The sequence below is a fragment of the Microcaecilia unicolor genome, chromosome 1, assembly GCF_901765095.1.
Source record: "Microcaecilia unicolor chromosome 1, aMicUni1.1, whole genome shotgun sequence".
In the NCBI taxonomy this organism is placed as follows: Eukaryota; Metazoa; Chordata; class Amphibia; order Gymnophiona; family Siphonopidae; genus Microcaecilia; species Microcaecilia unicolor.
In genome coordinates, this window is record NC_044031.1 from 221,871,012 (window position 1) to 221,897,657 (window position 26,646).

The 26,646-nt window shown below is 44.0% G+C and overlaps 1 protein-coding gene across 1 annotated transcript in view; it reads right to left on the reverse strand.

Moving 5' to 3' along the window:
• Positions 1-26,646, reverse strand: part of DPY19L1 (dpy-19 like C-mannosyltransferase 1) — a 286,868-nt gene that overhangs the window by 164,535 nt on the left and 95,687 nt on the right. Inside the window, exons 9-10 of the mRNA XM_030204533.1 lie at positions 16,458-16,557; positions 6,672-6,749 (exon numbers count right to left, since the gene is read on the reverse strand). Coding sequence (XP_030060393.1) covers positions 6,672-6,749; positions 16,458-16,557 — 178 coding nt within the window. The remainder of the gene's footprint in view (positions 1-6,671; positions 6,750-16,457; positions 16,558-26,646) is intronic.

The following is a 26,646-nucleotide window of genomic DNA, read 5'->3' on the forward strand; positions in this document are numbered from 1 at the left end:
AGCGAGAAACAATCTTGGGCAGGAAGGAAGGCACTGTGCGAATAGTCACTCCTGCCTCAGTGAACTGCAGAAAAGGCTCTCGACATGAGAGTGCCTGGAGCTCGGAAACTCTTCTGGCAGAAGTGATAGCCACCAAAAAGACTGCTTTCAACGTCAGGTCTTTCAGAGATGCCCTCGACAAGGGTTCAAAAGGCGGCTTCTGTAATGCTCTTAGCACCAGGTTGAGATTCCACGCAGGCACCATCGAGTGCAGAGGAGGGCGCAGGTGATTAACTCCCTTGAGAAAACGCACCACATCTGGCTGCGAAGCCAGGGAAGCACCCTTCAGGTGCCCCTGAAGCAAGCCAGGGCCGCTACCTGGACTTTAAGGGAACCGAGCGACAGGCCTTTCTCCAGACCTTCTTGCAGGAATGCCAACACTGAAGAAATTGGAGCAGTGAATGGAGAACATGAGCCTGCTTCACACCACGCTGCAAAGGTACGCCAAACCCTGGCGTAAGCAGTAGAAGTAGAGCGCTTCCTCGCTCTCAGCATAGTGGCGATGACCTTGTCTGAGAAGCCCTTCTTCCTCAGACGCTGCCGCTCAATAGCCAGGCCGTAAGACCAAAGGGGGAGGGATCCTCCATCACCACGGGACCCTGATGTAACAGACCCTGCTCCACTGGCAGCCGCAGAGGATCGTCGACTGAGAGCCTGATCAAGTCCGCATACCAGGAACGTCTGGGCCAATCCGGACCCACCAGGATTATCCGGCCCGGATGCTTTGCCACCCGGTCTAGCACCCTGCCCAACATGGGCCAGGGCGGGAACACATAGAGGAGCTCTTGTGTCGGCCACTGTTGGAGAAGAGCATCTACTCCCAGGGATCAAGGGTCCCGTCCTCTGCTGAAAAAGCGCGGCACTTGGCAATTGGCCGATGACGCCATCAGATCTAGGCTCGGCTGGCCCCAGCGCTTCGTGATGCCCAAGAACGCCTGAGCAGATAGCTGCCACTCTCCGGGCTCCAAGGTATGCCGACTGAGAAAGTCCGCCTTGACATTCATGACTCCGGCAATGTGGGCCGCTGACAGCTGTTCCAGGTTCGCTTCCGCCCACTGGCATAGATTCATGGCCTCCTTGGCTAGAGGGGCGCTCTTGGTACCTCCCTGGCGGTTGACATAGGCCACAGCCGTGGCATTGTCCGACAGGACCCGTACTGGCTTCAACGCCAGTACCGGGATGAACTCCAAAAGCGCCAACCGAATGGCTCTGAGTTCCAGGAGGTTGATAGACCACTTTGCCTCTGCAGGAGACCAGAGCCCCTGCGCTGTCCTTCCCAAGCAGTGGGCTCCCCAGCCCGACAAAGAGGCGTCCATCGTGACGACAATCCACTCCGGGGTCACCAGAGGCATTCCTGCAGACAACTTGTCTGTCTGCGTCCACCAGCTCAGCGCCTTGCGCACTGCTGGGTCCAAGGGAAGGCGCACAGCATAATCCTCCGACATCGGAGTCCAGCGCTGCAGCAGAGAGTGTTGTAGTGGTCTCATATGAGCCCTGGCCCAGGGCACTACTTCCATCGTGGCCGTCATAGAGCCCAACAGCTGCACATAGTCCCAAGCCCGAAGAGGAGAGGCTACTAGGAACTGGTCCACCTGAGCCTGAAGCTTGACAATCCAATTGTCTGGCAGGAACACTCTGCCCACTTGGGTGTCGAATCGAACTCCCAGATACTCCAGGGACTGAGTTGGGCGCAGCTGGCTTTTCTCCCAGTTGATGATCCACCCCAGGGAGCTCAAAAGAGCAACCACCCGGTTCACAGCTTTGCCGCACTCTGCATAAGAGGGGGCTCGGATCAACCAGTCGTCCAGATAAGGATGGACTTGTACTCCTTCCTTCCTCAGGAAGGCCGCGATGACCACCATTACTTTGGAGAAGGTCCGCGGAGCAGTAGCCAACCCAAACGGGAGGGCTCTGAACTGGAAGTGTCGGCCCAGTACTGCAAAACGCAGAAAGCGTTGATGAGGAGGCCAGATGGGAATATGCAAGTACGCTTCCTTGATGTCCAAGGATGCCAGGTACTCCCCTGCCTTCACTGCCGCTATAACAGAGCGGAGAGTCTCCATGCGAAAGTGCCGAACTTTCAAGGCCCGATTGACCCCTTTGAGGTCGAGGATAGGCCGTACAGAACCTCCTTTCTTTGGTACCACAAAGTAAATGGAGTAACGTCCCTTGCCAAGCTGATTTTCTGGCACCGGAACGACCGCACCCAGGCGGATCAGATTGTCCAAGGTCTGCTGCACTGCCACAGCTTTGACCGGAGACTTGCAGGGAGAGAGTACAAACCCGTCTCTTAAGGGTCGGCAGAACTCTAGCTTGTAGCCGTCTCTGATGACTTCCAGCACCCAAGCGTCTGAAGTTATTGTGGTCCACTCGCCCAGAAACGAGGACAGCCGTCCTCCAATCTGCACTGGGGGGTGGACCAAGGCCCCGTCATTGGGTACGAGACCCTGGGGGAGGACCGGAGGGAGCACCTCCGGGACGGCGGTCTCTGCGAAAGGAATGCTGCTTGGGGGAGAAGTTCCTCTTGAAGGAAGAGGAGGCAGAGGAGCCCGACCTGCCCGGGCGGTACCAACGGGCTTCCTGAAACCGTCCTCTGGAGGTACCGGGGCGAGTACTAGCCTGAGCCCTGACCTCTGGTAACTTCTTGCCCTTAGACGTGCCGAGATCGGTCACGATTTTGTCCAGCTCGACCCCAAAGAGCAGCTTGCCTTTAAACGGCAATTTAGCCAGGCGGGATTTAGAGGCGTGGTCAGCAGACCAATGCTTCAGCCAAAGCCACCGCCGCGCAGAGATTGTCTGAGCCATGCCTTTAGCTGAGGCCCTCAAGACATCATACAGCAAGTCTGCCAAATAGGCCAAGCCCGATTCCAGGGCCGGCCAATCAGCCCTCAAGGAATGATCCGAGGGGGAAGCCCGCTGCACCATAGTCAGGCATGCCCTGGCCACATAGGAGCCGCAAACTGAGGCCTGCAAACTTAAAGCAGCCGCCTCAAAGGACGACCTTAAGGCCGCCTCCAATCTTCTGTCTTGGGCGTCCTTTAGGGCCGTGCCACCTTCCACCGGCAACGCCGTTTTCTTAGTCAACGCAGTGATTAAAGAATCCACGGTAGGCCACAGATAGGCCTCACGTTCACTTTCAGGCAAAGGATAGAGGCGGGACATAGCCCTAGCCACTTTAAGGCTCGCTTCCGGGACATCCCATTGAGCCGAAATTAAGGTGTGCATAGCATCATGCACGTGGAAGGTTCTAGGCGGGCACTTCGTCCCCAGCATAATGGCAGAACCAACAGGGGCTGAGGGAGAGACGTCCTCCGGAGAGGAAATCTTCAAAATGCCCATGGCCTGCACTAACAGGTTGGGCAAATCCTCTGAGCTAAAGAGCCGCGCTGCAGAGGGGTCATCCGCTCCATCCGAGCGGGGATCCGTCTCCTCCAAGGAATCCGCAAAGGACCGTTGGGAGAACTCAGAAACGCTGCCCTCATCTACATCGGAGGAGACAAAGTCCTCCAAGGCCTGGGAATCAACCCGAGGGCGTTTACCTCCGGGGGCCTCAACCTCTTTACCAGACGAGGAAGCAGGGGCAGCGTTTTGCATAAGGAAGGCCTGATGCAGCAGCAAAACAAACTCGGGGGAGAAACCCCCCAGACTGTGCACTTCCGCAGCCTGGGCTACAGCCCTAGACGCACCCTCAACCGGCGCTCGCAAGAGCGGGGGAGAGACATGCTGCGCATCCAAAATGGCGTCCGGCGCGACACTCCGCGAAGGAGCCGCGCGGGAAGAACGGCGCTTAAGTTTAGCCGCTTTTGTGCCGTCGCCCAAATTAAGGGCGTTCATGGCATTAACGTCTCCCACCTCAAGGGCGGCCCAAGAAGAAGCCGTCCGAGCCGCGTGGCCGGCCAAGATGGCGGAGGCGAGCAGCGGGGGATGGGCGTTTATGGCGGGAAAAACCGCCACACCGGAGGAAGGACCGGGACACTCATCGGTCACGAAACTGTCACCCAACAAGGGTGAATCAGACTTTAAGACCCCCGCATCCCCTCTAGAAGCGCACAAGCGATCCGGGGAGCGACTCTTTGCGCCCTCGCCCTCCGACGCCATAGGCCACGTGGAGATCAATCGGGGAACCCCCTGCCCGCTATAAAAAGGTAAAAATTACCTGCTTTCCGCTCCGAGCTGTAACGACCTGGTGTCCCAGTGAGTAGCTGCAATAAACGTTTAAATAAACATCGAAATAAACGCCTTTAAGGACGTTCAAAATTTTTTTTTTTTTTTTAAACGGAGCCAGCGGGAGGGGGGAGAAAAGGAGGGACCTGGCGCCACCAGGTTTGCACTTGCTCAAGAAGAGCCCTCAACCCCAGGCACTCAACAAAACCTAAAAATTAGGCTTGGAGGCCTAGCCAGAGCTGCTGCTGTGTGTGACCACCACCTGCTGAGATAGAGAACATACAGAGGAGTTTCCGGCAGCACATGACCACATATAGGGAGGCAAAAGTTTGCTCTCTATCTCCACCTGCTGGTAGATGGACACAAGCCACCAGTCTATGGATTGATCAGCATGATGATATGGAACCATAATTTTAAAGGCTTTAACAGTGGCAAGAGACTTTTGGTTTGAAGTCTAATTTTCCAATTACATTTTGGGATACTGTTATCAGAACTAAGCTGATGACCGTTATAAAAGATACAACAGATGCTTTACTGAAATACTTTCTAGGCACGTTGATATGAAATTACCCTTCCTCTCCCCCCCCCCCCCCCCCCCCCCCGATTGTGTAGACATTCCCAGAGATGGAGAAAGGGTGGTACTGGGGTGTACAGATTTGTGTATCTTATCAAACGTGTGCATAAGCACTTAACTAATCTGGGAAAGTTACATCTGCCTTGGAGTACAGGTAATTTTGTGGGGAAGTTTTTGGGTAGGCTATTTTTGAAAGCCACATATGCTGCTTTTATGTTAACAGGCACCCACATATATGGTTATGTGTCTAACCTGCCTAATTGCCATATTATTAGTACAAAATATATCTTCCACATATCTATAAAAACGAGATTGTCAACATAAGAACCTTCTGCTGAAACTAAAGGAAGATTTTTTAAAGTAAGGTTTACCAGTAATTTAGATCATTTACAGGCCCTTTTACTAAAGTATGCTGAAATCTGGGCTTAAGACATTGTACCACAGAGTTTTCCGTGTTTTATGACCAGATTTAATGCACCGCTTTTTAGGGCTTTTAAAATTTTCTTTTATTTGCAGGTCATACACTAATGTTGCCATTTGTGTACGAGATCTGCAAAAAATTAATGTGGGAGCACTTACTGCCTCATATTTAGAAAGTGTTAAGGGCTCCCACATTAAGTCTGCATTATCCAGTTAGCACACAGTAATCAGAATGCCCTAGCCAGATAGCACAGGAATGCCCATTCTTCACCCCTAATATTCCTCCGCTACAAAAATATATTTACAACATAGATAATGTGTGCTGAGTGCGCAAAAACAAGTAAAATACTACAAAACACTAACACATTTTGCTGAAGCTGTTTTCATGCGCTAACGCCGGGTTAAGGGCTTAACATCCTTTAGTAAATCGGCCCCTTAGAGAGATAACTTTCAAAAGCAATCTTAAAAGTGAGGCCAACTTAAAAGTAGTAACAACCAATCAATACTTTACTTTGGGAGGGGAGAATTGAGACTGAAAGGTAATCAACCTAATGCAATTTAATAATTCTTAGATGGAATAAACACAGTTTTAAAGAAGTACTTAAGCCCAGTTTAAAATATTAACAGATTTAAATACCTCTCATGAGTGTATACTAAAATATATCTTCATGTAAAAAGTTATTTTGGACCGTTTACTAAGCATCGCTATAGGTGCGCTAACTTTTTAGCGCACGCTAAAAATTAGTGTGCATTAATGCTAAAGACACCCATAGGAATATAGAGGTGTCTCTAGCATTAGCGTACACTAATTTTTAGTGTTTGCTAAAACGTTAGCATGCCTACAGTGCAGCTTAGCAAACAGGGCCCTTTATTTGATACTAGGAGTCTGTCTCCTGGTTGTTTCAAGCTCAGAAATTTAAGTGTAGAGTACTAAAATACATCTTCATGTAAAAAGTTATTTTGGGCCAAGCTGTAGGCGTGCTAACTTTTTAGAGCACGCTAAAAATTAGCACATGATAATGTTAAAGACACCCATAAGAATATAGGGGTTCGCTAGAATCAGCGTGCGCTATAAAGTTAGTGTGCCTACAGCGCAGCTTAGTAAACAGGGTCCTTTATTTGGTACTAGGAGTCTGTCTCCTGGTTGTTTCAAGCACAGAAACTTGAATTTAGTAACTTTTGCATGACTATTTAATTCTCCTTTAGAAGCCATTTAGGGTCATACCTCATCAATATACAGTGGTGAGCAGTATTTTAACTTATTCAACTTTTCTAGATGAGCTAAAAACCATTATTTACACAGATATAGGCAGAGAAGTAATATGCTGAGACTTATTTCTGTTTAATTTTTGGGAGTAATTTGTTCATCAACGAAAGAAAAAAATTACTTGCTAGAGATTCAAAACTAATAATTGCAGTAAAGGACTTATGAAGACTAATTCTTTTATAGAAAGAAAGAAAAAAATATCTTTACCATATGTGTATAAAGGATCTTCTGCAATTTCAATGAGTCAATATAACCCAAAACATATAGAACAAATAATGATGCTATCTGTAATAAAAGACAAAGAAAAGCATACAAAATTACAAATGATTTGAAGATTGAGAACTCATACAATGCAAATATACTAAACCTAGCTTACATACAAAGTTAGGGTGTCTTATTAAGCTGCGCTAGCGGCTCCCGGTGCAGTAATGCCGACAAAGCCCATTCATTTTGAATGGACTCTATCGGCATTGCCACATGGGAACCGCTAGTACGCTTGATAAAAGAGGCCCTAAGATGTCAACTCCACCTCATTGGTGAAGAGAGTTATTTTGACACAGCTGTTTAACAATATATTAATGCGGCCATTTCAGAAGCCCTATTCACGATTTGGACGTGAAGAAGCTGGCATTTAGACATGTATAATGTATACACTTCTAAATTCCAATTTTAGAAAGCTGGAGGTATGAAGTCTGAGACTTGAATATATGCATATGGCAAAGAGGTGTGGTCTGGGCGTGTTCTGGGTGAGAATAGGGTGGGTCCAAAAATATACTTGCATTACCCATTTCAGAATGGCAATGCACATCAACGTCAAAATTTACACTTACTTCCAGGAATGTGTAGACTAGAGAAAGAGTGCAGCATTCCACTGGTGGGGTTAGGGTGATCGCCTCTTTAATCTCAGTGTCCCCCCCTCCCCCTCCCAAAGCGATCCTGACAAAGGATATCGGGCTCTGTGACAGCTTCAGAAATGGCTGATATATACACGTATGTTCTGAAATATCGAAATACACATGTGCCAGACGCTGATGCTTGCAAACTGGATGTTCATGCCCATTCCTGGATGTATTTTGGAACAGATTCTAATCGTCAGATCCTGTTCTAAAATACTAGTAGAACTTGACATGACCCGACACGGACATCTAAATTGCGACTTGTACATCCTTTCTAAAATCCATCTCCATACACCCTGTTTCCTTAGTCTTACTTCCACACTTTATTTCTTATAACAACGTATTTTTAAAAATAAATATTCATATTTTTGGAATAAAGCAAAATGCTTACCTGAAGGAGGTGTTTTCTGAAGACTGCAGCTTTTCAGTCACACAAGAGGAGTTATGTGACCACATTTAGCACCAAATGAAAACTGTCAGCCCATTACTGAAAAAGCAAAGGCTTTTCATTGCCCTGGAGCAGTAGTTACCATATTAAAGTGGCCCACTTGTTACCCCCAGTCCCACTTATTTAACTTGCTAGGGAGAGAGCAATTGCAAAAGCAGGAGGACTAAGAATGCAGTGGATAGGCATGTGCAAATGGTGAATGGTTGTCTTCAGAAAATACAGGCAACTGAAGATAAATAACACACTGAAATAGCAGAAGTGAGACTCACTAGCTAGGGAAAGGGAAAAAAACACAAATGGGCAAGAAATGTTTGCTAGACAAAATCCTTTTTCCCATTTTGCTATTTATTAACAAAACAAGGAAGACAACCCAAAACTTAATTCCTTTTAGGACCCAGTTTTACATTTGAGCTTTTCCCCTCAAAGACTGTAGGGAACCGACAGTCCAAATTACTACTCCACTAGGAGCCATAGTCCAGATAAAGCTAGATTACTCAACTGTAGCAGGTGTTCTCTGAGGACACCAGGCATACATTATCACAAATGGGTGATGTCATCCAATGAAGCCCGGTGCAGACACTGCCAAAGTGTACTACTACACTTTAAGTCTTTAAGGCAGTGCCCCCACTGCGCATGCATGGATACCTTTCCACCCAGCGCACAAGTGCAGGACCAGCAGTACAGTGTTAAAGCTAAGATGACAATTCCAAGGGGAAGTGGGTGGCTTGTGAGAATATATGCCTGCTGTCCTCGGAGAACATCTGCTACAGGTGAATAACCTAGCTTTCTCCAAAGACAAGCAGGCATGATATTCTCAAAAATGGAACTCAATAGCTACCAGGCTCACAGGAAAGTATAATTTGAAAGTCAAGCAAATAGTGAGACTAGTAGAAAAAAAAAATGGGCCAGCGAGTGAAGTTGGATTTTTAAACAGTAACAAATTCTGCAGAGCTGCTTCCCCAACTCGCTATCCTGCCTGGAATACTGGTCCACACAGTAGTGAGTTGTGAAAGTGTGAACAGAAGACCATGTAGCCACATTGCAAATATCCTGAATAGAGGCAGAACAGAAATGGGGTACTGAGGACACCATAGCTCACAAATTATGACTGTTGACATGGTCATCAAGGGTTAGCTTAGTCTGAGAAAAGATGTAGGAGATACAGAGGGGCATAATCGAACGCCCATCTCCATGGGCGTCTATGTCCGAAAACGGGTACTTGAAGGGGTTGGACAGACCGTATTTTCGAAAAAAATGGGCGCCCATCTTTTTTTTCGATAATACGGTTTGTGCTGGGCAAATGCATTGGATGTGTGCGGATTTGAACTGGGCGGTTTCGTTTTTCAGTGATAATGGAAACCGAAGGCGCCCAGCTCAAAAACGAACAAATCCAAGGCATTTGGTCGTGGGAGGGGAGAGGATTCGTAGTGCACTGGTCCCCCTCACATGCCAGGACACCAACCGGGCACCCTAGGGGGCACTTGTAACAATTAAAAAAAAAAAAGTAAAATACCTCCCAAGTCCGTAGCTCTCTTCCTTTGGGTGCAGAGCCCCTCAAATCCCCCCCAAAACCCACAACTCTACACCATTACCATAGCCCTTATGGCTGAAGGGGGGGCACCTAGATGTGGGTACAGGGGGTTTTGGGGGCGGGTTGGAGGGCTCCCATTTACCACCACAAGTGTAACAGGTGGGGGGGGGGGGGATGGGTCTGGGTCCACCTGCCTGAAGTGCACTGCACCCACTAACAACTGCTCCAGGGACCTGCATACTGCTGTGATGGAGCTGGGTATGACATTTGAGGCTGGCATACAGGCTGGAAAAAAAAAGTTTTTAAAGTTCTTTTTTTTTTGGTGGGAGGGGTTTAGTGACCACTGGGGAAGTCAGGGGAGGTCATCCCCGATTCCCTCCGGTGGTCATCTGGGCAATTGGGGCACTTTTTGGGGACTTGTTTGTGAGAAAAAAGGGTCCAGAAAAAGTGACCCAACTTCTCGCTAAAAACGCTTTTCTTTTTTCCATTATTGGCCGAGGGCGCCCATCTCTGCTCGGCCGATAAACACGCCCCAGTCCCGCCTTCACCACGCCTCCGACACGCCCCCGTCAACTTTGTTCGTTCCCACGACAGATTGCAATTGGAGGCGCCCAAAATCGGCTTTCGATTATACAGATTTGGGCGCCACCGGAGAAAGGCGCCCATCTCCCGATTTGGGTCGAAATATGGGCGCCCATCACTTTCAAAAGTAAGGCGGACAGTCAGCCACCCAAGCAGAGATTGAATGCTTGCTAATGGGAATTCCTAATGTTTGGAACAAAGGATGCAAAGAGCTGGGAGGATTATCGAAAAGGCTTTTTGCGTTCAAGACAGTATGCTAGAGCACGTTTGCAGTCCAAGATATGTAGTACGCAGTCTAAGAAAGAAGACAGGGAGAACAATGGATTGATTGAGATGAAACTCTGAAACAACCTTTGGAAGGAATTTGGGGTGGGTTCAGAGTAAAAACATGTCATGTTAGAATCTGGTGTAGGGTGGATCTGCCATAGGGACTTGGAGGTCACTGACTCTTCTGGCAGAAGTAAGAACTATCGAGAATAATAGGAATTTTAGAGAACAAGATGTAATGGTTCGAATGGTGGCTTCATGAGAGAAGTGAGAACGACACTGAGATCCCATACCACTGGAGGCGGTTTGAGGTTTAGTATGATAAAAACCCTTCATGAATCTAGTCATCAAGGGATGTACTCAAATTGGTTTATTATCAAGTTTAGCATGAAATAAACTGATGACACTCAAAAGTACTCTAAGTTAGTCTTCAGGCCAGAATTAGAAAGATGGAGGAGGATTCCAACAAATTAGGTAGAGAACATGAGATAGGGATGAGCGACATAGAAACACACCAGAGAAAAAACCTTTTCCACTTCAGGTGTTAACGTTTTCCTGTGGAAGGCTTTCTGGAAGCAAGAAGTATCTGAGAGATTGAATGAGGAATGTTTAACAAACACAATTCTTTTTTTTTCCTCAATAAATGTTTTTGTTTTTTTCATGCTAAGAATACAAAAAGTACAAGTAGTACAAAGAAGATATTAGTTGGTATAAAAAGCTACCAACATTGATCAAGTTAAAAAGTGAAAGCAAATATAAACATAAAAGAGAAATATAAATGAGAAGAGAAGTCAGAATTACTCAGAGGCCTATGTAGAAGGGGTAAGGGAGAAAAAACAAGAGATGACTGAAGTGTGTCACCATAAGCTTACCACTTTATGAGATAAAATACATACTTAAGAATTAGGTTTAGGATATTTTAAATAATCATTAATAAAGACCATACCAAATGCATCTTCTTTACTGCACCGGTTATTGTAGCTGTAGATAGTTCATATTTGTAGTAGAATAAGACTGATTGCCACCAGAAGTGAAAGTTTAATAGACTAGCATCTTTCCAATTGGCTAGTATGAATTTTTGTGATATGGTAATTAAAATGTCAAATAATTTCTAGTGACTTGAGGATAACGATATGTAGAAATAGAGAAATTGGACTTAAAATTGCTGTTATGGTATTCCATATTGATTGCTAGAAGATCTGTATTGAAGGACATTCATAAATCATATGAAGAGTTCTGGTCTGTTGCTTACAATGCCAACAGTAGTTCGAGGTAGTTAGGCCTGACACATGAAGTTTGCGTGGAATCCAATCAGCTTAGTAGTAGAAAAAGAGCATTGATTGTAGCATATTAGCTGAAGAAAGAGGCTTCAGAACTGTAAGTAGTAGTTGTTTTCGAGACTCTGTATCCAGTTTGTGGTTGATAGTCAATTCCCAGAATTGAGTGAAAGTCCTTATCCTTGAATAAAACATTTTTAAAAAGTTTAGAAATGGACGACGCAGTATGGCCTTTTTCCAAAAGGGATTGTACCAGACATATTAATGAAGGCTTTTCATTAAGCAATGAACTGAGTAAATTAGATTCGACTAAACAATGATGTAATTGCAACCAATGAAAATAGGTGGCAGGCGAAAGCAAAAATTTAGTTTGCAAAAGGGTAAAGGGCAACATTTTTAGTAGAGGTATTACAAATATCATTTAAGGACCATATACCTTTACTAATCCAATCTTTCCAACAACAGGTAGAATTATTAGTTTTGATACCTGGGTTGTACCATATGGAAGCGTGGAATAATTTGATGTAGGGATTATCTAAATGTTTATCTAATTCTAATCTGTTTGCAAGAAGAAGACTGGTTTTATTTGTGTTAGAGAGATCTGTGGAAGGTAACAGATAGAGAGGAAATGGTGCTAGGGGAGATTCTTCCAGCTGGAGAACTGTAGTCCGGAACTAACCATCTGCAGCCTTGTTGGATAATAAAGGATTTATGATACAATAAAAAAAACAACCAAAATGGTCTCTGGGTGCTTTTAATATTGATAAGGAAATTCTTGAAGTTTTAGATTTCCATAAAAAGGAAGGGAGGAGTCTTTCAACTTTTTTGTAAAAAGTATTGGGAAATAAAACAGGGTCATGCTAAGCACAAAATTAACTCCCCTATTTACTAAGCCACAGTAGTGGCTGCCGTGCGCTGATGCCAATACAGTCCATTCACTTTGAACAGGCTGTCAGAACTGCCTCGTAGCTTAGTAAACAAGGGAGTAAGTTTGGGAGAGACCATAATTTTAAGCTACAAATCATATAGAACACAGCAGCAAGATTAATTTACAAACTAAACAGATACACTAGTGTCAAGTCATATCTAACTAAACTGCATTGGTTACCCATAGCTGAAAGAATTAGGTTTAAAGCCACGTGTCTAGTATTTTAGATTCTTCAAGGCGCTACCTCTGAACTACTGATCAACATCTCATCTTTCCACTCAGACTGAAAGAACAATTATCTTATCCCCACTGTTCTACAAGGGAGTTTGAATTCAGAAGATTTTTAGCTTACTCGTCCCGGTTTCAGGAATCTTACTAAGGAGCTCACTCCTTTTGGGCATGAGATTAGAGACTAACTACCTCAGCTTCTGGAAAAGGCTAAAATCTTATCTCTTCCCAAAGACTGCTACATAACAAACACTACTCCTAGTTCCCAATGAACTACAGAAGTATTAAACAACTAACTCCCTCTCACACTATAGTGTTAAAGCGAAGGTTAGATAAAACAGCATCTAACCAACAAGATTGTATTCACTCAATGTCCTACTCGTAATATTGTACCAACCTCTGACCCACTGATGATGTAAACTGAAAAACATTAATTATATTAAAGAGGTAGGGAGATAGGTGGATCCATAATATGTCATCTGCATAAACAGTTATTTTATATGATTCAGGAATTTGGACTTTTATTCATTTTCTTTTGTTGCTTTAAAGCAAATGTTTGTTTTTATGAACAAATAGTCCCTTATGAGCTCTGTCACTTGCAATCCTGCTGTAAGAATATTTAAATTAATATAGGGAATTTAAAAGAGAATTATCAAGGTCAAGAAGGAGTTTATGCTCTATTTCCTTAATTTGCCTCTCTAAATCATGTAATTCAGATTTGTTTTTCTTTATTGAGCTAGGTCAAGATGGAGATCAATTCACCTCTTAAAGTAACTTTGAAAGCTTCCCAAACCATTAGTGGGTCCAAGTCTATAGTGCTATTGATTTGGAAAAATTCAGTTATGAAATTTTGAAGACGATGCTGTATTTTTTCATCAGTAAGCAAGCCCATATTAAATCTCCATATAGGAAAGCGTGAAGGATTGGAAATAAGGCCAGTTAACGATAGGCTGACAAGTGCATGATCGGAATTCACCATAGTGTGTATGTGAGAATCTAGGACTTCAGATAGAGAGGATGCAGAAAATAGAAAAAAAAGTCTATACGTGAGGAACTGGAATGTAGGATGGAGTTGTAAGTGAATGTTTACCATCTGGGTGCAGCGCCTTCCATGGGTCAACAAGATTGAATTGGCTTATAAGAGGGTTTAAGGTGATATTGGCTTTGGAAACAGTGGGGTGACTAGTAAAGTGTTTGTCTAGCCAAATGTCGAGTAGCAAATTAAAATCTCCAGCTATATAAAGGGGAAGAGATCCAAAATCATAGATATTCTGGAACAGGGAAATAAAAAATTCCAGGGAGTCAACAAGGAGGAATTGTTCAGAAGAAAAGTTCTGACTTGAGTATTATCCATCTTCCATCTGTATCTAATTTTTGATCCAGAATTTGGATTTGTAAATTATTGAGACACCCTGTTTTCTTCCTACTCAGGGGGAGTCAATAGATTTTGAAATCCAGGAGAAACCTGAAAAATAGTTAGAGTGGGCAAACAAGTTTCCTGGAAAAATTGATGGATGGGCTGAATGTTTTAAGATGATTAAAAAATGTTTTTCTTTTTAACATGTCTCAATCCATTTAACATTCCATGATACTAAGGAATAAACTCTGTTAGGTGCGATCTGAGACACAGGGCGAAGAGAAGAATAAAAATGTGAGAGAAAACTCTGTTAAGGGAGTCAGGAGGGTAGCATAGGGAAAACAGCTAGCAAAGGGCCTCTGGGCAATCTGAATGTAGAGAGAAAAACAGGCATAAAGTGCCAAAAAGAGGCTCAGCCTAAAGGTGGGAAGTAACCACAATATAAAGTGGGTATAGTGGCAGGACTAATGGATCTGATACAACCTCCCCTATCATAAAAAACAGTATGATACCAGTATGCAACCCATAAGGTACAAAAAGCATATTATGAACAGCAAAAACAGTAAATATTAACTTTAAAATGGTGTTAAAAACAAGTCCTAGCAATGGCGCACAAATTGAGTGATGTGAAAGCCCGATATCAAATTACAGAAGATGTTTGATTGAAATTACTGCTGCTAAAGGTGGTCAAAACACCACATTCAAGCCCTCATGATCAAAAGCAAACTCCGGCGCTAGAGGCTGTTAATGCCATACTAGCGCCGGAGTTTGCTGCCGACCCATGATCAGAGCCCTCGAGCGCCTGAAACAACGCACTCGAGTGCTCTTAGCGCAAGTAGCATGCAAATGCATGCTAAACAGGGCTCTTAGCGCAAGTAGCTTGCAAATGCATGCTAATCAGCGCTTAACGCATTCATCCCCAATGATCAGCGTCCAGCGCGCCAAAGATTGGGTCGCTGGTCGTGGCAAAATCAATGCCAGCCGTTAGACTTTGCGGATCATTGGGGAGGAATGGTGAGCCCTGTCCAGCATGCAGTTGCATGCTGGCAGGCCCCCGTTCTCCCCAAAAGCAAACGCGAACAGGGGGCTGTTCCCCCGACAATCCCACCCCCCCCCCCCATGTTCAGGGAGGGCTGGAGATCCGGTGGGTCTCCAGCCCCCCCAAACCCCCATTGTGAAGTGGCCACCTCCGGCCAAACGCTCTCCCACCCCCCCCCCCAGTGACCGGGGGGGGGGGGGGGTTCCGGTGAGTCTCCAGCCCCCCCCAAACCCCCAGAAATTGTGAAGTGGCCGCCTCCGGCCAAACGTTCTCCATCCCTGGTGGTCCGTGGTGACAACCCCCCTCCCGGCCCCCCTACCTTTCGTTGGAGGAGGGACGCAGCCTGCCTCCCTCCTCTTCCAGTCAACGCCGCTGCAAAATGGCGGCGCCCAGCCCCACCCATTGCATCCTGGGATGCGATGGGCGGGGCTACAAACCATGTAAGGGAATTGCTCCCTTATATGGTCTGTAGCCCCACCCTGCACCCCCCTAAAAAAATAATACTGGACTTCTGGCTACACCCCTGGTTTTTATATCTATAGATAAGATTATTTTCTCCATTCAATGAAAAGCATACTACTCAAAGCACTTACAATATTTCTACACTTGTAAATCTTACATTGAATAAATGAAGGCTAATTCACATCACAGCTGTCTTAGACTTACTATTCAGCATCTAACGAATCACGTTCAAAATATGCACCCTAGTTCATAAAATTATCCATGGAGATGCCCCAGCCTATATGTCAGACCTAACAGACCTGCCACCCAGGAATGCAAAAAAATCTTCTCGAACATTCCTTAATCTTCATTTTCCCAACTGCAAAGGTCTGAAATACAAATTAATGCATGCCTCTACCTTCTCCAATTTGAGCACGCAACTCTGGAATGCGGTACCACGCAATTTGAAAGCGACCAACAAACTGGCCAACTGCCGTAAATTACTAAAGACTCATCTCTTTGAAAAGATATACCACAAAGATCAAAACATGTAAAAATCTCCAAATATACCCAGAAACTTCGTAACGCGTCTAATGTCTTATAATGTCTTCTGCTATACCACTAACTGTATTCCTAATGTATGTTAATGTATTCTGCAATACCACTATCTAATATTTCATGACCACGCAACCCAAAATCCTTCTGTAAAACCAAATGTATATACTCTTCCCATTTCCAGTATCCATGATGTATTGTAAGCCACATTGAGCCTGCAAAGAGGTGGGAAAATGTGGGATACAAATGCAAAAAATAAATAAAATAAATAAGGTTAAGAGAAGATGTAGATCAGCAGCACAAATATGTCTTATATATAAACTACAAAACATTTGTCAGAAAGTACAGCAGTTCATAAGCATTCAAATTTGTTCTAGAAAGCTAATTTATTAGGACACCATCATCAACTCCTCTATTATGGTTACCAGTAATGAAACATTTTACCTGTGTTAAGAGGACGAACTGGGCAAACTGCCAGGGAAGCATGAAAAAGACATTAGAAACACAAAGTGCAATGAGGCTTCCTCTACCAACATTCGAAGTCCTTGAAAAGACAGAATAAATATAGTAAGTTCAGTAGTGCTATGCTTTTAGAATATATATGTAGAAAAACAGATGTGTTATTATAATTTTTTAAATGATTGAACATATACCCATTCACTACACAATTAGTCAAAATTTACAGCTTAAAAATTTCTACCAATGACTTTGGCAAGCAAACTATTCATAGGCTATGTCTAAAAAACAACAACACAGTGACTAGGCATCTCAGAAGAGTCATGCAAACCCCCTTTATAATGCTATTTAGATCAGACCCTTCTTTGAATAGGGCATTAAAATATTGGATTCATTTAACTATCAGTCTACCTCTTTCCCAATATAAAACTCACTTTTGTGGATGTCACTAACACCTGGAATGCAGTAGAAGAAACACAAACAGCATTACCAAACTGGAGCCTTGATGTAGCACACACTGGGTCAGAATGCTACACAACGCTCCAACAGCCAGGATTCTAACGCAACTGCTACAACTACTTCTTACTCCCAATGTAATGAACTAATGGCACAAAAATTACTTAAGTATTTTTTATTTTTAACATGATTTGACTGTATGTGTGATTGTGCTTGATCCCATGGTTTACTTGTTCTTGTTTTTTTACTGGCTGATCATTGAGGATGGGTGAGGAAGTGGTGGGAATACTGTGAGGATGGGTGTCCTTGATTTTTACAACATACTATTTCTTTACTATCATGAGCCATATCTTTAAAAGATAATGGGTACAACTATCTTTACACTGCTGAAGTCAGGAATGCGTGATATCCCCAGGTGCAATAATATGAAACCAAATTTAATTGCCAGTGGAAGTAAATCCCATGATAAATCTTTCTGCAGTAAATTCAGGTATTTATCATGAGCTAGTAAATGGGCCCTTAAGTTTGTACCTAAGCAATGGAAGGTGAAGTGATTTGCCTAAGGTCAAATGGAGAATCAGTGGGATTTCAGCACTGACTTCTGTGGTTCTTAGCCTGCTTCTCCAACCACTAGGCTTAGGCTACTCCTCCACTCTAAAACATATCTGTCTTTATAAAACTGTCTCTTGAAAATCTCCAGGTTAAAACTGGATCAATGAGGAATGGGCAGCTACTGCATAAAACATTTTTGTGTGCAGTTTGCTAGCCAGATATCTGAAGATCCTTTACAAAATAGGTTACAAATGAAAAAAAAGTCATAAATATAAAAATTATACATATATAAAATATTATTAATGATTGGTAACAGATGAGAATTTGAAGATTCAGAGTGCCTGGAGAATTTGTAGTATTATGCTTGAAAATCCCTGGCACAAAGTTACACCTGTCTCATGGCAGAATTAATTTTATGAATGTATGTTCTGGTTAGAATTGGTGTTTATATGTATTTATATGCTTTAAAAGCCCTGATCCTACTCCCACCCTGCTAATTCTCCACAACCAAGAAAATACCTACTAAACACAAATACTGTATAAAAGTAGGCGTTATATTTTTCTAGTACCTGCTTTTTGTGTGCGTGTAGTGGAGCAATGTCATAAATGCCTACTTGAACAAAAAACTCCTTGCTTATAAAATTATCCCCTAAGAGGGCACATTGAGTGTTTAGTATTGAACCACACTTTTTCAACTTATGATTGATGTATCTACATTGATAATATGCTTACAGGTTGGTTGACCTCTGAGACAGGCTTACACGCTGAAACACAGCCATGTTGGGTCTTTAAATGTGTTGAATTTCTGAGAACATTAAAGGTCCATTAACTTCAGATATCCATTAACTTTCGTAAATCTCTGAAGACCTATCTCTTTAACAAGGCATACAACAATGATTAACTAACTGAAATTGTAACACACCACCACTCTACCTTATATCCTGAATGCTTTCTTACTATATCTGTTTGCTTAATTCAATCATGTCATCCATGCTCTTTATGTAACACCAATTGTACCTTCTACTCCGGAATGGCGAAAGCCATGACGAAACATTGTAAGCCACATTGAGCCTGCAAATAGGTGGGAAAATGTGGGATACAAGTGCAACAAATAAATAAATAAATAAATATCCTCGCTGGCTTTTGCCTCATTGCTTGATTGTTGCATGTTATTCTGGTCATTTATATACTGTACATATTTGGCAACCATTTTATTGAATTACACCCCCCCAGGTGACATTTTAATATGTATTTTTCCATTTTTTTTTCAATGTACAAACAAAAAATAACTTGGCAAGGAAGAGGTGCTGTGAAGGACATCACTAGTTAGTTATTTGCACGGAAATTGCCTTTATACTTGGGGAAAGGTAGACAGAGATAAATAGGTAATCTCAATGTCTATTTTATACACTTACCAGCCATTAAGACCGTAAAAATGGGTGAGATTTCCAGCTACCCTCCTCACCGCCGCTCCCTCCCCCCTCTGTGCCGGGCCCCCTGCACTGACCTGACAGCGCCTCTCACCTCACAGAGGTGAGAGGCGCTGTCAGGTCAGTGTAGGGGGCCCGATGCGGAGGAGGGCGGGAGCGGCGGCAAGGAATGGAGGTTGGTGCGCACAATATTCGTTTCCAGGCGGCAGCATTCGACACTGACTCCGACTCAGTTTCCCTCTCTGTTCCGCCCTCTGACGTCATCATGTCCTGAAACGAGGGCGGGGCAGAGAGGGAAGTCTCTACTGCGCATTTGCAGGTGAGTTGGTCAGTTGCCGTTTATATGTTTGATTTAGCAACGGCAGTTTAAGGGATAGTTTTTTTTTTTTAAATTTAAAGTCTCTATTACAGTTTCATAGGCCAGCATTAAAGGGATAAAGGGACTATTTCAGACTTTATCATAGCATCAGTGTAGCACACAGCTGATAGTTACAGGAAACCTCAGTTTAGAGTTTAATTCCTTCCCACCAACCCCTGACCTCATCTCTGATTTATAGGCCCTTGAACCAATTAGGAGGCTAGAAAATTAATTAGGGACATCTCTATCAGCCAGTAATTAGCTCTTAAATCTATAAGGAGGAGAACCTACTAATAGTAATACAAATAATAAACCCTAAATATTAGCATGGCCTAGCATATAACTATAGGGGACTTCAGTTTACAAATTCCTACTCCATTCGCAAGTTAATTAAGAAATCATCAATAATAAGATGCAGGCAGCAGTCTAGCAGTGAGATGGGGCTACCCACTCTTTTGCACTGAGTGTCACTTGTTTGATTATCTCCCAGTTGGTCACAGGTCATTTGTGTGTACTAAGTGCAAAGAGCTCCTAGCATTCAGGGATCAGGCCCTTATCCCTGAAGGCTAGATTAGCAGCCATGGATGAGCTGAGGCAGATAGAGGTATATAGAGGTGGCCTCAAGGGACATTGTAGAAAAGTTTCACCTTCAGTCTCGAAACTTCTGTGGTGCAATAGAGAGCATCACCTTGGAAAGGCAGGAAGTGATCCTGTAGCCAGTAATTGCCACCCCCCTCCTCAGGCGATGCAAAATCCTTTTGCATAGAGGATGTCTCTCCAGGGGCTTCTCCTCAGGATAGATGGATTAGGACAGCTGTTGTAACTGCAGATTCAGTCATTAGGTATGTAGATAGCTAGGTGGCTGGTGGATGTGAAGATCACCTGGTCATTTGCCTGCCTGGTACTAAGGTGGCATACCTCAGGCATCATCTAGATAAGATTTTAGACAGTGCTGGGAAGGAGCCCTTTTACTAAGCCGTGCCAAAATGGAGTTACTGCCCGACTACCGCGTGGCTCTTGCAGTAATTTCATTTTTGGAGTGCGTCCAATATGCGCATCTGAAAAATATTTTTTATTTTTGGGCGCACATAACGGGCACGCACCAAGTGGCATTTGGCGAATGTAGGTCCTTACTGCCTGGTTACCGTGTGAGTCTTTACCACTAAGTCAATGGCTGGCGGTAAGGTCTCAGACTCAAAATGGATGCGCAGCAACTTTTTTTGCCACACGTCCATTTTTGGCAAAAAGTTTAAAAAGGCATTTTACAGGCGCGCTAAAAATGGATCGGCAAGCGCCCAAAACCCGCGCCTACCCAACCGCAAGCCATTTTTCAGTGCGCCTTTGTAAAAGGACCCCTTAGGTTCTTAGAAAGCAGAAATTCAGAGCTTCCAGGGTAGCCTTTTCAAAAATGCCCCCAGTTCCATGTGCAGGACCCAAGAGGCAGGCAGAGCCCGAGTCTTAATGCGTGGATCAGACGATGGTGCAGGGAAGGTTTTAGATTTGTTAGAAACTGGGCAACATTCTGGGGAAGGGGGAATCTATTCCAGAAGGATGAGCTTTACCTTAACCAAAGGGGTGAACAAACGTGGATAAAGGTGAGCCAGTTGATATTGTGTATCTAGATTTTCAAAAATGCATTTGATAAATTACCTCATGAAAGACTCTAGAGGAAATCGGAGCGTAATGGGATAGGAGGTAGTGTTCTATTGTGGATTAAAAACTGGTTAAAAGAAAACAGAGAATAGGGTTAAATGGTCAGTATTCTCAATGGAGAAGGGTAGATAGTGGGGTTCCCTAGGGGTCTGTGCTGGAACCATTGCTTTTTAACATATTTATAAATGATCTAGAGATGGGAGTAACTAGTGAGGTAATTAAATCTGCTGATGACACAAAATTTGTCAAAGTTCTAAAATCACAAGAGGATTGTGAAATATCACAAGAGGACCTTATGAGACAAGAGGAACCAGAACTATAGCTATACAATGCAAGGTTCCACATTAGGAGATATCGATCAGGAAAGGGATCTAGGTGTCACCGTTGATGATAAGTTGAAACCCTCTGTTGAGTGTGTTGTGGTGGTTAAGAAAGCAAATAGAATGTTAGGTATTATTAGGACAGGAATGGAAAACAAAAATGAGGACGTTACAATGCCTTGTATTGCTCTATGGTGCGACCGCACCTCAAATATTGTGTGCAATTCTGGTCACCACATCTCAAAAAACAGTGGAATTAGAAAAGGTACAGAGAAGGGTGACAAAAATGATAAAGGGGATGGGGCAACTTCCCTATGAGGAAAGGCTAAGGCGGCTAGGGATCTTCAGCTTGCAAAAGAGATGGCTGAGGGGAGATATGATAGAGGTCTATAAAATATGGAGTGAAATGGAACGGGAAGACGTGAATCGCTTGTTTACTCTTTCCAAAAATACCAGGACTAGGGGGCACGCAATGAAGCTACAAAGTAGTAAATTTAAAATGAATAGGAAAAAATATTTCTTCACTCAACTTATAATTAAACTCTGGAATTCATTAGCAAAGAATGTAGTAAAAGAAGTTAGCTTAGCAGGGTTTAAAAAAGGTTTGGATAGCTTTCTAAAAGAAAAGTCCATAAGCCATTATTAAAATCCACTGCTTATTTCTAGGATAAGCAGCATAAAATGTATTGTACCGTTTTGGGATTTTGCAAGGTACTTGTGACCTGGATGGGCCACTATTAGAAACAGGATACTGGGCTTGATGGAGCTTCGGTCTGTCCCAGTATGGCAATACTTATGTACTTAAGTACATGAGAGAGGCTGAGTGAAAGCTGAGGAGTGGGGCATGAGGGGGTGAGGAGAAATGAACTAGACCCTAGGGAGGGGAAGGGGGGCTGAACCCTGGGAGGGGGCATCAGAGAGGCTGGGTGAAAGCTGAGGAGGGGTCATGCGAAGCTGGAGGGAAATGGGCTACACCCTGGGGAGGAGAAGGGGGCTGGAGGGAGATGGGATGGACCCATGAGGACTAGACATGAACAGGGACACAAAAGAGAGGTGCTGGACAGGACATACAGGGAGACAGAGAAGATGGATAGCAGACGTGAAGAAAGAAGAAATGCAAATAGACAGAAGACCTTGGAAAGGCAGGAAAAAAACAAAAGAAAAAATCAGAAGACAGGGACATGTTACGATTGTGGCCGTGACCTCTCCCAGATTTACCTTATTCTGGTGGTCAGCTTCTTAGCTGGCTTCTGTTTCTTCTGTCTGTCCTTTCTGAGCTAGCTCTGTCTCTCTGTGCTGGCTGCTTCCAGCAGCATGACTCTAATTGCTTTACTATACTGCAGCTGTGTGTGTTACCTGAGCTAGCTGCCTCTGTGTGCTGGTTGCTTCCTGCGTGGCTCTAATTGCTCTGCTATACTGCAGCTGTGGAGGTTAAGCCTGAGTTAGCTCTAGCTCTGTTTCAGTATGCTGCCTGCCTGTGTCTGGTAGTTGTGACATCATCAGGCAGGGCCTTGATAAGGAAGTGGTGTTCCTTCCTTCAGGGCCTTTTGCAACATTTGCTTAGTCGTTTGCTTTAGGTCCAGGTTAGTGGTAGTGCAGTGTGCACTTTTGATCTGTGTTAGCTTCCCAGCTTTTCCCTTGTGGCTCCCCTGCTTTCCCTTTTGGTGCTTTAGAAGCACTACTGTGTTTTGGTGCTTTAGAAGCACGTCTGTGTTTGGTGCTTTAGGAAGCACTTCTGTGTTTGGTGCTTTAGAAGCACTTTTGGCTTGTGTGTTTAGCTTCCCTGCTTTTCCCTTGTAGCTCCCCTGCTTTCCCTTTTGGTGCTTTAGTAACACTTCTGTGTTTGGTGCTTTAGAAGCACTTTTGGCTTATGTGTTAGCTTCCCTGCTTTTCCCTTATCGCTCCCCTGCTTTCCCTTTTGGTGCTTTGGAAGCACTTCTGTGTTGGGTACTTTAGAAGCACTTCTGTGTTTGGTGCTTAGTAGCACCTGTGTTAGCTTATGTGTTTAGGTTCCCTGATCTTTCCCTGTGGCTCCCCTGCTTTTCCTAGTGGTGCTATTGGTAGCACTTCTGTTAGTATAGGGCTTAGGAAGTCCTTTTGTTGGTTTATTGTTAGGAACACTTTTGTTGGTTTCTGTTTGGAGTTCTTCTGTTGGTTAGGGCTTGGGAGCACTTATGTCAGTATAAGATTTAGGAGTACTGCTGTTTCCAGCTTGTTCTAGTCCTGGTCCCTGTGTCATCCAGTGTCCGGTAAGTCCTGCCGGCCACTCGAACCCAGGGGCTCAACCCTTGGGGGCAGTGGCTAAGTGCAGGTGAAGCTGTACGGACCAGTCCAGTGTGTTCCGGTCCGGTGTGTTCCAGTCCAGTGTTCCTGTCCTCCAGTCCAGTGTCCTCCAGTCCGGGGGATTCCAGTCCATGTGTTCCGGCTCGCTGGGCGGTGCCTGCAGTCCCTGCCGGTGCTGGTGTGCTTGCCCAGCGTTGGTTGGTGGGTTTTGCCTGCTGCTGTCGCTCCTCGTCAGCAGCCCAAGGGCTCACGTTTGCTCCTGAGCCCGGCCCCGCGGGCTCTGAACCTGAGAACCTGACAGGACAAAATTGAATGGAAAAAGAAAATGCTCAAACTACAAAGGTAGAAAAAAATATTGTATTTTATCTATCAAATGGACCATGTCAGGTATGGGAAATGTGAATCTCTGATACCTTTCATTTCCAGAATGGCATAGGTTGGGGTATTTTTTAACAAGGCAGGTTATTTTAGTACAGGAGACGAGTTAGATTACTTTCAGGGATGGGTTAGAGTCCAGCGGGGATGGGCAGGAAAAGGTGAGATTTCTATCCCCGTGCATGTCTCTAGTGTGTGTGCGTACGTTTAGTTGTTTTTTTTTTTTGGGGGGGGGGGGAACTAGATGGGAGGGTTTGGGTTTTAGTGTCGGGTGGGCAGTTCTTTTTGTTTGGTCTTTGGATTCCCCGGGATTTGGAGGCCAGGAACCGGAGCCTTGGCACACTCCAGTTTTGTTTTTGTTATTATTTTTGTTTGCATGACTAGGCAGACAAGGGAATGAGCTGGGGCTCCTGTATTGCCAATTGTTATTCTATTTTCTTTATTGCTTGCTCATGGATTCCCTGCCCCCAAGAGCACTTTGCAGCTTCCATCAGATCCTCAATTATTTTAAGAAACAACAAGCAAAAGTGGCATTTTTACAAGAAACACATCTTTCTGATTTTGTGCGCAAGAAGCTGCAGAAAGCATGGGTGGGAAGGTCTAGGACTCCTCTTTTAAAGCAAGAAGTGGGGAGGGACGATTTTGGCTCAGAAAGGATAAATATTGTGATATATAAACTTAAACATGGGAGATATGTCATTTTTGTGGGGGAAATAAAGGGCAATAAATTAATTCTGGGGAATATTTATACCCCAAACCTGTATGATCATGCTTTTTTCTCAAAGCTTTTAAATTTAGTAGATCGATATGATGGTTATTTGCGGTGCTTCGGGGCGATTTCAGTGTGGTAGCTTGTCCCCCGTTTGATCATTGCCCACCTCAGGTGCCAGTTCCCAATCACTTTAATAAGGGGTCAACTTTCTCAATCTGTTACAGCTTTTGGACGCCTGGTATAACTTACACCCCCTGGACTCTTTTTATTCCAAAGCCCATAGCATTTATAGTAGATTGGATTATTTACTAATCTCAGTGACTAGGTTTTTTTTCCATTTTATCGATTGCCATCTTGCCACCTACTATGTCTGACCATTCTGCTCTTGAGTTGCAGCTTCAGTTTAGTTTGGGTGGCTCTCTTTGGCGCCTGAATCTGATCTTGTGTCAGGATCACAATTTTCAGGTGTATCTCAGGAAATCCTGGCAAGAGGTTCTGGGCCATAATATGCAGCCTCCTAGTTGTACTGCGGGGCAAAATTACTGGATTTATTAGCCATATTAGAAAGAGGACAGGACACTCAGATGTTGGATCTTACCACACAGATGTTGCTACCATGAGTAGTACGGAAAAAGAGGAAGTATATAGGATTAGAATGTTAGAATGGAACTAGATGCCATTTTAAATCAAAAAGCAAGATATAATCTATTATTATATAAAAACAAACTATATAAATGGGGGAATAAGACAGGTAAGCTGTTAGCCAATCTAGTTTCTCCTTCAAAAATACGCAAAAGTATTACCAGGATCCACATGAACGATGCTGTTGTGAGTGATGCCCCTTCCATTGCTCAGGATTTTCTGGATTTTTACCAACAGTTGTACGGTAGGAATGACATGGATGTGATTCAGCGGGATGCCTTTTTTCAAAACCTAGAGCTGTCTCTAGTTATACCCCAATAGGCGACATTGCTGGGGCACCGTATTGCAGTGAGGGATATGCGACAAGCCATAAAGAAATGGAAACCAGCTACAGCGCCAGGCCTGGACGGGTTTGGCAATGAGTTTTATAAACTCATGGCCGACTAGTGGCAGATTCACTCTGTGCTTTATAAAAGGAATTCCTAGATACAGGGACATAAGTACATAAGTATTGCCATACTGGGAAAGACCAAAGGTCCATCGAGCCCAGCATCCTGTTTCCAACAGTGGCCAATTCAGGTCACAAATACCCGGCAAGATCCCAAAAATGTGCAAAACATTTTATACTGCTTATCCCAGAAATAGTGGATTTTCCCCAAGTCCATTTAATAACGGTCTATGGACTTTTCCTTTAGGAAGCCGTCCAAACCTTTTTTAAACTCCACTAAGCTAACCGCCTTTACCACATTCTCTGGCAACGAATTCCAGAGTTTAATTACACGTTGAGAGAAGAAACATTTTCTATGATTCGTTTTAAATTTACTACATTGTAGCTTCATCGCATGCCCCCTAGGCCTAGTATTTTTGGAAAGCGTGAACAGACGCTTCACATCTACCCATTCAACTCCACTCATTATTTTATAGACCTCTATCATATCTCCCCTCAGCCACCTATTCTCCAAGCTGAAGCGCCCTAGCCGCTTTAGCCTTTCCTCATAGGGAAGTCTTCCCATCCCCTTTATCATTTTCGTTGCCCTTCTCTGCACCTTTTCTAATTCCACTATATCTTTTTTTGAGATGCGGTGACCAGAATTGAACACAATATTCGAGGTGCGGTCGCACCATGGAGCGATACAAAGGCATTATAACATCCTCATTTTTGTTTTCCATTCCTTTCCTAATAATACCTAACATTCTATTTGTTTCTTAGCCGCAGCAGCACACTGAGCAGAAGGTTCCAACGTATCATCAACGACAACACCTAAATCTCTTTCTTGGTCTGTGACTCCTAACGTGGAACCTTGCATGACGTAGCTATAATTTGGGTTCCTCTTTCTCACATGCATCACTTTGCACTTGCTCACATTAAACGTCATCTGCCATTTAGACGCCCAGT